The following is a 13,514-nucleotide window of genomic DNA, read 5'->3' on the forward strand; positions in this document are numbered from 1 at the left end:
ATCTTTAAGGCTAAACACAAGCCTTCCTCAAAGGCTGTATTTCAGATATGATTTGATGTGTTTTGGATGTGCACACTGATGTAGCAGCTGATGAAGGGTCTCATTTAGTTTCGAATCGCTACACTTGGATTGCTTAGATATGCTGCACCTAAGAACATATATTGTTCAAAAGAAAGGATTTTCCAGGATTTGTGGGCCTAAAAAGTAACAGGCAGGTAGTTGCTAACTACCTGCCTGTTCTATCCAGCTCTGGCTTGGAGTGGTCACAGACTGCTCCTGCCAGTGATTCTGATGCTTCACGTCTATGGAGCAATGTTTCCTCTTCTGGGCTGCTCTGTGGACCGGGTGTGACTCATTAACTGACAGCCGGCTTCTCGCAGTTAGGCAGCAGGGAGCTGGCTGTCAATCAGCAGGACATCTGCAGTCACACCCCTGTCAACAGAGCAGAGTGAAAGAGAAGCAGCTGTTCTGTCAACGTGATGTCAGCAGAAGCCGCAGAACTGCCAGCAGGAGCAGTCTTTGACCGCTCTGATTTGGCAGAACAGGCAGGTAGTTAGCAACTACCTGCCTGTAATTAAAGAAGTTATCCGAGACTAATTTTTTTTTTTTTTTAGTATGAGCCTAAGAACTAAGAAAAGCCAACATGCTGTAACTTGTAATGTAGATACAATAAAGGAGAAAACGGCTTATATAACCTAAATTATTTTTTTGCTGCTACGGAAGGGACTAAATTGATACTACTATCATTTAGATGTGTTCTAGACGCAGTGCAGGCACAAGGTGTAACACAACAGCTAGATACCACAGAAGTGGGTTTATCATATAACTGCACTGTTGGAGCTTGAATATTTTACAATTAGAATATAGATTTATTTTTTTATATTAGAATTAAGAAGAAATTAGAATATTTGAGGATCTCAAAGATTTTTTTATAGTCAGCTGGCTGTAGAAAAAGAGTGTGCCTATATAATCTACAAGGTACAATGGCATAAACTGCAGAGAAAGCCCAGAAGAGATAACGAGGTCTACAATTAGTGAAGGATTTATCCTAATTGGCTATTTATGGATATTCTCACCTAATACTAATAAGCACTTCTGACTAGCATGTTCAGTAGAATTAAGCACTGCTACTGTTAATATATGCACAAGGCATTAATATCAGTGCCTGTCCTCTACTTGGATAGGAAATAATTACACTTTTGTAAGCTAACATCTATTAAGAATATTTTGGGACTTGACACTATTCACATTTCCCTGCCTAGTTGGTATGAATATTCTTAATAACAACATTATGCTATACTTTGGCCTTATAGGAGTTAATGCTGAGATGACATGATATGCTGTAGATATAAGGTAGAATTATTTTTGTCCCCATTGTTTTTTTATGAATAAGAGGGATTTATAATTTACTGTTTGTGTAATAAAGTTTACAGACCACACAGCCTGGTGCTGCGGTCATAGTCTGGAATACATTGCATCTACAGCAGCTTTTAGCACATTTCATTTTAATTACCTAGGCATTCATTTGGCATTGGTCCCTACTATAAGGGTATGCTCACACAATGTATTTGTTATGTGTATTTACATTGGTTTGGGAAGAAAGCGATAAAAAATTTGCAAGCACACCATGTGAACATACCCTATTTTTTTGCAACGTGACTGGTAAATTTTTGCCCTTTCATCCAAAATATGATTTGCAAGGTCACACACTGATGTTGGACGATATAGGGTTTGGCCGGCAATCTTCGTTCTTGTTCATCCAAAAGAAGTTTGATGGGGTTGAGATTGGGGCCCTGTGTGGCCTGTCATGTTCTGTTAAAGTTGAAAGGATACGATTGTCCAAAATGCCTTGGTATGCGGAAGGATTAGCATTTCCTATCACTGGAACTAGGAAGCCTAAGTCAGCCCTATACCATTATCCCGCCTCCACAAAACATTACAGCTGCCACAAAGAAGTCGGGCAAATAACATTCTCTTGGCATTCACCAAACCCAGACTTGTCCATCAGACTGCCAGATAGAGAAGCGGAATTTGCCACTCCAAACTGCACAATTCCACTGCTCTAAGGTCCAGTGGTGGCATGCTGTACACCACTCCATCCAATGCTTGGTGATTTAAAGGGGATGGAACACGAACAAAGTTCATTTTAATCAATAGATCTTGGAATAATAATAATTTCCACAATTGGTTGTGTTAAAAAAAATGTCCCTGTGCTGAGATAATCTTATAGATGTGCCCCTGCTGTGTCCTGTGTAATGGCTGTGTCTGACTGTGCAGGAACAAGATCTGATCATACCACAGCTACTGGGCAGGGGAGGAAGCAAAACAAAAGTGTACAGATATTACTGCAGGGGATCACAAATAACTCTTTCTTGGAGGTAAAACATTTTTTAAAAACAGGCAGGGAAACCTCACAAAAACAATTAGCTGTGATCCCATGATGTGCTATCTGTATCCTCTCTTTTCCCTCCTCCCCTGCCCAGGAGCTGTGGTATGATCAGACCATGTTCCTGCACGGTCAGACACAGCCATTACACAGTACACAGCAGGGGCACATTCATAAGATTATCTCAGCACAGGAACATTTTATTTAAACAAATCTGATTGTGGAAATTATTATTTGAAGATGTATTGATTAAAATCAACTTTAAAATTAACTTTGTTCATGGGAAACCCCCTTTAAGGCTTGCCTGCAGCTGCTCGGCAGTGGAAGCTCCCTGGGTACAGTTTTTCTGCTGATATTAATGCCAGAGGAACTCTGGAGTTATTGAGTCAGAAGAGCACTGGCGACTAATAGGGATCTATTATTGATCATTTTATCCTCTTCAATTCCTCATCAGTCTATGTAAAGAGGCAAGTAAGCAAGCGCTGAGCAACATGAATATAGTTGACCGACGCTCGTTAAATCCAGGGATGTGGAGTCAGTAAGCCAAACCTCCGACTCTGACTCCTCAATTTCCATGACACAAACTCCACGACTCAGACTCCCCGATACATGGCTCTTGTTTAAGTGATAAATTTACTGTAGCACAGATTCATCTCAGCTAAAAGTCTAGACCAGTGATGGCGAACCTTTTAGAGACCGAGTGCCCAAACTGCAATCCAAAACCCACTTATTTATCGCCAAGTGCCAACACGGCAATTTAACCTAAATATTGAGGTTTTAGTTTAGAAAAATCAACTGATACAATGAGCAAGCGAGCGCAGTATAGAGCAGCCACAGAAAGGAGCAGGGGTATGAGACTGCAGAAATAAAGAATACAGTGGGTACGGAAAGTATTCAGACCCCTTTAAATTTTTCACTCTTTGTTTCATTGCAGCCATTTGGTAAATTCTAAAAAGTTCATTTTTTTTCTCATTAAAGTACACTCTGCACCCCATCTTGACTGAAAAAAACATAAATGTAGAAGTTTTTGCAAATTTATTAAAAAAGAAAAACTGAAATATCACATGGTCATAAGTATTCAGACCCTTTGCTTAGTATTGAGTAGAAAAGCCCTTTTGAGCAAGTACAGCCATGAGTCTTCTTGAGAATGATGCAACAAGTATTTCAGTTTTTCTTTTTTAATAAATTTGCAAAAATTTCTACATTTCAGTTTTTTTTCAGTCAAGATGGGGTGCAGAATGTACTTTAATGAGAAAAAAAAGGAACTTTTTAGAATTTACCAAATGGCTGCAATGAAACAAAGAATGAAACATTTAAAGGGGTCTGAATACTTTCCATACCCACTGTATGCTCACCCCCATCTTGGTATATGCCCCCATCCTTGTATCTATGCTGCCCTCCCCCCATCCTTGTATACATGCTGCCCTCCCCTCATCCTTGTATCTATGCTGCCCTCCCCTCATCCTTGTATCTATGCTGCCCTCCCCTCATCCTTGTATCTATGCTGCCCTCCCCCAATCCTTGTATCTATGCTGCCCTCCCCCAATCCTTGTATATATGCCCCCCAATCCTTGTATATATGCTGCCCCCCCCTCATCCTTGTATATATGCTGCCTTCCCCCAATCCTTGTATCTATGCTGCCCTCCCCTCATCCTTGTATCTATGCTGCCCTCCCCTCATCCTTGTATCTATGCTGCCCTTCCCCCATCCTTGTATACATGCTGCCCTCCGCTCATCCTTGTATCTATGCTGCCCTCCCCTCATCCTTGTATCTATGCTGCCCTCCCCTCATCCTTGTATCTATGCTGCCCTCCCCCCATCCTTGTATACATGCTGCCCTCCCCTCATCCTTGTATCTATGCTGCCCTCCCCTCATCCTTGTATCTATGCTGCCCTCCCCTCATCCTTGTATATATGCTGCCCTCCCCCAATCCTTGTATCTATGCTGCCCTCCCCCAATCCTTGTATATATGCCCCCCAATCCTTGTATCTATGCTGCCCTCCCCTCATCCTTGTATCTATGCTGCCTTCCCCCAATCCTTGTATCTATGCTGCCCTCCCCTCATCCTTGTATCTATGCTGCCCTCCCCTCATCCTTGTATCTATGCTGCCCTTCCCCCATCCTTGTATATATGCTGCCCTCCGCTCATCCTTGTATCTATGCTGCCCTCCCTTCATCCTTGTATCTATGCTGCCCTCCCCTCATCCTTGTATCTATGCTGCCCTCCCCTCATCCTTGTATCTATGCTGCCCTCCCTCCATCCTTGTATCTATGCTGCCCTCCCCTCATCCTTGTATCTATGCTGCCCTCCCCCAATCCTTGTATCTATGCTGCCCTCCCCCAATCCTTGTATCTATGCTGCCCTCCCCCAATCCTTGTATCTATGCTGCCCTCCCCCAATCCTTGTATCTATGCTGCCCTCCCCCAATCCTTGTATCTATGCTGCCCTCCCCCAATCCTTGTATGTATGCCCCCTAATCCTTGTATATATGCTGCCCCCCCAATCCTTGTATCTATGCTGCCCTCCCCTCATCCTTGTATATATGCTGCCTTCCCCCAATCCTTGTATCTATGCTGCCCTCCCCTCATCCTTGTATCTATGCTGCCCTCCCCTCATCCTTGTATCTATGCTGCCCTTCCCCCATCCTTGTATACATGCTGCCCTCCGCTCATCCTTGTATCTATGCTGCCCTCCCTTCATCCTTGTATCTATGCTGCCCTCCCCTCATCCTTGTATCTATGCTGCCCTCCCCTCATCCTTGTATCTATGCTGCCCTCCCTCCATCCTTGTATCTATGCTGCCCTCCCCTCATCCTTGTATCTATGCTGCCCTCCCCCAATCCTTGTATCTATGCTGCCCTCCCCCAATCCTTGTATCTATGCTGCCCTCCCCCAATCCTTGTATCTATGCTGCCCTCCCCCAATCCTTGTATCTATGCTGCCCTCCCCCAATCCTTGTATCTATGCTGCCCTCCCCCAATCCTTGTATATATGCCCCCCAATCCTTGTATATATGCTGCCCCCCCAATCCTTGTATCTATGCTGCCCCCCCAATCCTTGTATCTATGCTGCCCTCCCTTCATCCTTGTATCTATGCTGCCCTCCCCTCATCCTTGTATCTATGCTGCCCTCCCCTCATCCTTGTATCTATGCTGCCCTCCCCTCATCCTTGTATCTATGCTGCCCTCCCTCCATCCTTGTATCTATGCTGCCCTCCCCTCATCCTTGTATCTATGCTGCCCTCCCCCAATCCTTGTATCTATGCTGCCCTCCCCCAATCCTTGTATCTATGCTGCCCTCCCCCAATCCTTGTATCTATGCTGCCCTCCCCCAATCCTTGTATCTATGCTGCCCTCCCCCAATCCTTGTATCTATGCTGCCCCCCAATCCTTGTATCTATGCTGCCCTCCCCTCATCCTTGTATATATGCTGCCTTCCCCCAATCCTTGTATCTATGCTGCCCTCCCCTCATCCTTGTATCTATGCTGCCCTCCCCTCATCCTTGTATCTATGCTGCCCTCCCCTCATCCTTGTATCTATGCTGCCCTCCCCTCATCCTTGTATATATGCTGCCCTCCCCCAATCCTTGCATCTATGCTGCCCTCCCCCAATCCTTGTATCTATGCTGCCCTCCCCTCATCCTTGTATCTATGCTGCCCCCCCCTCATCCTTGTATATATGCTGCCTTCCCCCAATCCTTGTATCTATGCTGCCCTCCCCTCATCCTTGTATCTATGCTGCCCTCCCCTCATCCTTGTATCTATGCTGCCCTCCCCTCATCCTTGTATATATGCTGCCCTCCCCCAATCCTTGTATCTATGCTGCCCTCCCCCAATCCTTGTATATATGCCCCCCAATCCTTGTATCTATGCTGCCCTCCCCTCATCCTTGTATATATGCTGCCTTGCCCCAATCCTTGTATCTATGCTGCCCTCCCCTCATCCTTGTATCTATGCTGCCCTCCCCTCATCCTTGTATCTATGCTGCCCTTCCCCCATCCTTGTATACATGCTGCCCTCCGCTCATCCTTGTATCTATGCTGCCCTCCCTTCATCCTTGTATCTATGCTGCCCTCCCCTCATCCTTGTATCTATGCTGCCCTCCCCTCATCCTTGTATCTATGCTGCCCTCCCTCCATCCTTGTATCTATGCTGCCCTCCCCTCATCCTTGTATCTATGCTGCCCTCCCCCAATCCTTGTATCTATGCTGCCCTCCCCCAATCCTTGTATCTATGCTGCCCTCCCCCAATCCTTGTATCTATGCTGCCCTCCCCCAATCCTTGTATCTATGCTGCCCTCCCCCAATCCTTGTATGTATGCCCCCTAATCCTTGTATATATGCTGCCCCCCCAATCCTTGTATCTATGCTGCCCTCCCCTCATCCTTGTATATATGCTGCCTTCCCCCAATCCTTGTATCTATGCTGCCCTCCCCTCATCCTTGTATCTATGCTGCCCTCCCCTCATCCTTGTATCTATGCTGCCCTCCCCTCATCCTTGTATCTATGCTGCCCTTCCCCCATCCTTGTATACATGCTGCCCTCCGCTCATCCTTGTATCTATGCTGCCCTCCCTTCATCCTTGTATCTATGCTGCCCTCCCCTCATCCTTGTATCTATGCTGCCCTCCCCTCATCCTTGTATCTATGCTGCCCTCCCTCCATCCTTGTATCTATGCTGCCCTCCCCTCATCCTTGTATCTATGCTGCCCTCCCCCAATCCTTGTATCTATGCTGCCCTCCCCCAATCCTTGTATCTATGCTGCCCTCCCCCAATCCTTGTATCTATGCTGCCCTCCCCCAATCCTTGTATCTATGCTGCCCTCCCCCAATCCTTGTATCTATGCTGCCCTCCCCCAATCCTTGTATATATGCCCCCCAATCCTTGTATATATGCTGCCCCCCCAATCCTTGTATCTATGCTGCCCTCCCTTCATCCTTGTATCTATGCTGCCCTCCCCTCATCCTTGTATCTATGCTGCCCTCCCCTCATCCTTGTATCTATGCTGCCCTCCCCTCATCCTTGTATCTATGCTGCCCTCCCTCCATCCTTGTATCTATGCTGCCCTCCCCTCATCCTTGTATCTATGCTGCCCTCCCCCAATCCTTGTATCTATGCTGCCCTCCCCCAATCCTTGTATCTATGCTGCCCTCCCCCAATCCTTGTATCTATGCTGCCCTCCCCCAATCCTTGTATATATGCTGCCCCCCAATCCTTGTATCTATGCTGCCCTCCCCTCATCCTTGTATATATGCTGCCTTCCCCCAATCCTTGTATCTATGCTGCCCTCCCCTCATCCTTGTATCTATGCTGCCCTCCCCTCATCCTTGTATCTATGCTGCCCTCCCCTCATCCTTGTATCTATGCTGCCCTCCCCTCATCCTTGTATCTATGCTGCCCTCCCCTCATCCTTGTATATATGCTGCCCTCCCCCAATCCTTGTATCTATGCTGCCCTCCCCCAATCCTTGTATATATGCCCCCCAATCCTTGTATATATGCTGCCCCCCCAATCCTTGTATCTATGCTGCCCTCCCCTCATCCTTGTATATATGCTGCCTTCCCCCAATCGTTGTATCTATGCTGCCCTCCCCTCATCCTTGTATCTATGCTGCCCTCCCCCCATCCTTGTATACATGCTGCCCTCCCCTCATCCTTGTATCTATGCTGCCCTCCCCTCATCCTTGTATCTATGCTGCCCTCCCCTCATCCTTGTATATATGCCCCCCAATCCTTGTATATATGCTCCCTCCCCCAGTTCATGTATATATACTTCCTCCCCTAGTCCATGTATATATTCTCCCTCCCCCAGTCCATGTATATATTCTCCCTCGCCCAGTCCATGTATATATTCTCCCTCCCCCAGTCCATGTATATATTCTCCCTCGCCCAGTCCATGTATATATTCTCCCTCCCTCAGTCCATGTATATATGCTCCCTTCCCCAGACCATGTATATATGCTCCCCTCCCCCAGTCCAAGTATATATGCTCCCCCCTGGTCCATGTATATATGCCCCCCAGTCCATGTATATATGCTCCCTCCCCCCAGTCCATGTATATATGCTCCCTCCCCCCAGTCCATGTATCTATGCTCCCCCCCAGTCCACGTATCTATGCTCCCCCCCAGTCCACGTATATATGCTCCCCCCCAGTCCAAGTATATATGCCCCCCCCAGTCCAAGTATAAATGCTCCCTCCCCCAGTCAATGTATATATGCTCCCCTCCCTCAGTCCAAGTATATATGCTCCCCTCCCCCAGTCCATGTATATATGTTCCCTCCCCACCAGCCTGCTAGCACCGCTGTGCATCGCATATTTAAAAAGAAAAACAAACAAACACTCCTACTCACCTTCCTTCTTCTCCTCTCCTGTAGCCGGCAGCAGACTCCAGCGTCCTAGCGAAGGGGGCGCATGACGTCACTTCCATGCGCACAGTCGCTTGTATGCTGACGTCAGCTGCTGGCCTCTGATTGACCAGCAGCGTGTATTGCGGCACACAGGCCTGGCAAGTTTGTGCGCTGCAATACACTTCAGCTAGATGTGAGTCAGAGAACGCACATCTAGTTGAAGTAGCGGGGCTGGCATCGGCACTCTGCGAGTTTAGAGTTCCCACCCGCCGGGCCCGATCCAGTAGCGCTAGTGCTGCGGCGATGGCGTGCGTGCCCCCTCTGGCACGCGTGCCATAGGTTCGCCAGCACTGGTCTAGACCCTTAGATCAGGAATAGGACAGACATTTATAGGACATTTCATTTCTTTCCCAAAAAATATTCCCCACAAACTGCACTGAACTACTGTACCAAATTTATTACATATTTTAGGAGTTGGTCCATTTTATACGGACTCCACCAAAATGGGCTCCGGCTCCACAACTCCGACTCCACAGCCCTGGTTAAATGGTCTGAAAACAGATTGTATAATAAATGCACCATAAATGTTTTGTTTTTTTTTAATTGGGCCCGCCTGCTGGGAAAACCCTCTACAAGACCTGCCGTTTAGCTCTAGCCCAGGTGTCTAGTCATCACAATTTGGGTCTAGTCTGTCACCCAAATCTCTATGCTTGTCTTTTTGCTCCCCACTTCCAAAAAAATCAACTTCAAAACACTGAGGGTTCACTTTTTACTTTCACAGGACAATTTATAACATTTTTCAAAATGTGTACCTTGAGCAGCATGCGTATGTTTTGTATAGAATTTTTTTCCCTCTAATATTTATTCCAAATCACTACCTTACATTACATTGCTCACCTATGTCAGGTATGCAGTGCATTGGAAGAATCTGTAAAATACATCACAAAGTGCAAACTGTTCCATTAAGTATTTCAACTAACAACTACTACAGAAAAATAACTGTAAACCCCAACCAATGCTTTAAACAATTCAGCTTACTTTGGAGGTGCTGGGAGGATGGTCTGATAGTTGTAATGCTGCTGCTGCTGATTAAGTATTTGTAGCTGAAGAAAAAGCTGCTGTTGTTGCAAAATTTTTGCATAAGAGGAGTCCATTCCCGGAGATCCTTTCTGCTTTTGATCAGGAGGTATATACTGGTGATACTTCAGCTTCTTCACTTTGGGTTTAGCATCCTTTATTTTCTTAGGTCGCTGAACTTTATCATGGCAAGGTTTTGAATGGTTTTGCTGTAATATTTAAAAAAAAAATGATTTAACTGTCATGCATAACTTTGGACCCCACCCTTTATCAACCTCTCTCACTAGATAGAAGTAGACAAGCAGCAATTACTAATGTTTAACTTTGTTTATTTGGTATGATTTTCTATTTGTAAGCGGAATCGACAAGGATGTTTTGAGATAGAGTACTTGTATATATCATCTGTTCTACAATCTATTTAACCCCATCGTGACATATGACATTGATGGGTGGTCATGACAGCCGGAGGTCTGCTTAAGACCCCCGTGCCTGTCATTACGACCCTCCTCTGAAGGCTTTCCTGTGGCTGCCGTTCATAGGAAATTGTGATTTTTGCTAAACAAAGTAGTGCTGATGCACGCACTGCTGTGTACAGTACAAGCGCTTCAAGTCCCCTAAGGGGACTATTAATTACAATAAAAAGTTCAAATCACCCACCTTTAGCCTCATTAAAAATAAAATAATTAAAAAAATACATATTTGGTACTGCTGTGTTCATAAAAGTCTGCTGTAAGCAAAATCTAAAATAAATTATAATATGATCGGTAAACGGCGAACGAGAAAAAAAAAAACGCCAAAATTTACTTTTTTTTGGGCCACAACATTGCAATAAAATGAAATAAGAAGCTATCAATACATCGTATCTACCCCAAAATAGTATCCGTAAAAAGGTTAGCTCGGGGTGCAAAAAATAACCTCTCACACTGCCACATATCCTAAAAAATGAAAATGTTACCGGTCTCGGAAAAAGGCAACAACATTTTTTTTTACAATTTTTTTTCACTACTTAAAAAAATAAAATAAATAAATTAGACATTTTTGGTATCTGCGTATCATACTAACCTGAAGAATTATATTGCAGAGTAATTTTTACTATATAAAGTGAACAAGGTAGTTAAAAAAAAAAATATATATGAAATTGCACTTTTTTTGCAATTTCAACGCACTCGTTTTTCAGTACACTATGTGGTAGAATGAATGGTGTCATTCAAAAGTACAACTCGTCCCGCAAAAAACAGCCCTCGTACAGCTATATTGACGGAAAAATAAAAATATGGCTATTGGCAAAAGGCGAAGAAAAAACGAAAACACGGAAAATGGCCATGTCATGAAGGGGTTAATACTGTTTCCACTATGTCCTAATTAGGTTTACAGTTGTTCCTGGTAATGATTCAAAACTTGTTCATTTGCTACATCCGTAATGTACGTGATATTTTATATCTCCTCAAACTTTATTAGGTTTAAGATAAGTAACTACATGATTCAATTGATTTTCAAGAGACAAAATGAAATCTTCCCCTGCAGGAAATTTAGGGTCCTGTGCAATGGTTCACAGCTAGTGTTGAGCGAGTATGTTCTGTTAACCCTTTCGGCGAGTATGCTTGGGCGAGCTCCGAGTATTTACAGCTGCTCGGTGATATGGTTGAATCGCTCCCGTGTGCATGATTTGCAACTGTTTGACAGCTTTATTACATGTGAGGAATGTGTAAGAAATAGACATTCCTCACATGTAATAAAGCTGTCACACAGTCGCAAATCATGTACACGGGAGCGATTCAAACACATCACCGAGCAGCTGTAACTACTCGGTGCTCGGCCTGAGCATACTCGCCGAAAGGGTTAATAGAACATACTCGCTCAACATTATTCACAGCTAATTGTTGAAAGCAGCTTATGTATGACATCGGACACTATAAATATAAGTAATTTAAGTAGTAGTTTGCCTCATTTTTTGTGGAATTCACAGCATGTCACAAAAATAAAATAAATCACAATTCTAACAGTTTATTATATAGAGCTATTGGTATTGGGGTTCAAACAAAGTAAAACTAATAGCATCAACTAGGGTTTCAACCTTCACAGAGACTGTTACCAAGCATAGATCCAGTGTCATAATGTGTTTGTTGCGCTCCAGTATGAGTGTTCATCAGATCGGCACACTTCAGCATTTACTGTGCCCAGCAAAGTCCATCAACAGCTGAACATTATGCTGCCTTCAATAAGGAGGAAGATTTGTATGTCCCTGGAGAAAGGGAGACACGAACTTCAGCAGCACCTCATTGCCTTAAAGGGAATCTGTCAGCCCCTGGCACTTATCTGACCTCTAATATGGGCATACAAGTGATAGAAATGTAAATCTATTCCTACCTGTCCTGTATGCCTCATATTAGAGGTCTTGTTGCTGTGAAATTTATTTTTATTGATTCAAGTCTATGATGCTTGCAGGCACGGGGCCCAGAAGAAATCCCGCCAGCTGTGGTAATTACAATGTTTCCCCCCTCCCCTGCACATCACAGTGTCCTAGGACGTAAATTTGCGGCGGCCAAATACCGTGCCTGCGCATTTCATTTTTTGCACAAGGTGCACTTCTTCCTGCCGTCTATGTTCATTGTACATTGGATCTTGTGTGCAGGTGACGAGAAGTCACTGTGACTCTCCAGCGCCTGCGCACAAAATCCCTGCTGTACAATGACCAAAGACAGGAGGAATAAGATCACACACACATATATGTTAACTATGATGGATAACAACTGCAGCCTTGTCAGAATCACAGTGATCGCAATGGCTTCAATGGTAGATCACTTTTGAGTTCATATATATATGGGATGAAACTGACAATGTGTGTTCCAATAAACTCTGATCACATGTGTATATTTAACCTCACAGGGGACCTATCAACATGAATTAACTTAAGACCAAGTCCCTCTATAAGGATACCCCTTATCTTTACCAATAGAGGATAAATGAGGGAAAAGTAGGTCTCACACCCTTCTAAATATAGTTCTAACATCATTCTAAAATTAGGGCTCTAATAACTAAACAATGTTGAAGTTGGTTTCTTAGTAGGCTATAGGCCCACGATCAGGAATAGCAGCATTTTGGAACCAGTGTATTTTCGCTGCGTTCTAATCACGCAGTTAAATCCACATGAGGTCAGTGAACCATGCGGATTTACCGCATCTAATAACATTCTATTTGGGAAATTTTGTACAGGCTACGGCTCGTAAACCCACAGACGAGATTACGCAGCGTTGAATAGAAGCACAGTGGGCATTGTATTTCTATAAATCCCATCCACCGTGCTTGGAACGTAGAACACAGAGATGCGCTGCGTCAAAAACGCTGCTTTTCCTGATTGTGGGCGCGTAGCCTTAGTGGCTTTCTGATTCGACAGTTTCTTATTCAGCTATTTTTTTTTCTGTATTTTTTACAGGTTTAACAAAAAAAATTCACAATAATCATATACAATGCAGCTACAAAAAATTATAAAACTGGCCCAAAAATGGGCATCAGAGTGGGCACCAAAGGGCGCTATTGACAGTGTTAAATAACTTTGGGCCAGTGATCTCCCAATGCAGACACACAAATAGTGATGCCCCCCCCCCAATGAAATTTAGGTCACTGCAGTCTGGCCCAAATGGGTTCTAGGCATTAAAGGTGGCAGACAGCCAATTTTAACAAATTGAATAACTGGTGTTTTTAAG

At 44.5% G+C, this 13,514-nt stretch overlaps 1 protein-coding gene across 3 annotated transcripts in view; it reads right to left on the reverse strand.

Annotated features, from left to right (window-relative positions):
• Positions 1 to 13,514, reverse strand: part of MRTFA (myocardin related transcription factor A) — a 129,169-nt gene that overhangs the window by 43,330 nt on the left and 72,325 nt on the right. For all 3 annotated transcript variants that reach the window (XM_073644167.1, XM_073644169.1, XM_073644170.1), the window contains one exon: positions 9,772 to 10,019. In XM_073644167.1, the coding sequence (XP_073500268.1) occupies positions 9,772 to 10,019 (248 nt within the window). The remainder of the gene's footprint in view (positions 1 to 9,771; positions 10,020 to 13,514) is intronic.

This window comes from Phyllobates terribilis, unplaced genomic scaffold, assembly GCF_046119375.1.
Source record: "Phyllobates terribilis strain yellow unplaced genomic scaffold, ASM4611937v1 Scaffold_8__6_contigs__length_399053987, whole genome shotgun sequence".
Lineage (NCBI taxonomy): Eukaryota > Metazoa > Chordata > Amphibia > Anura > Dendrobatidae > Phyllobates > Phyllobates terribilis.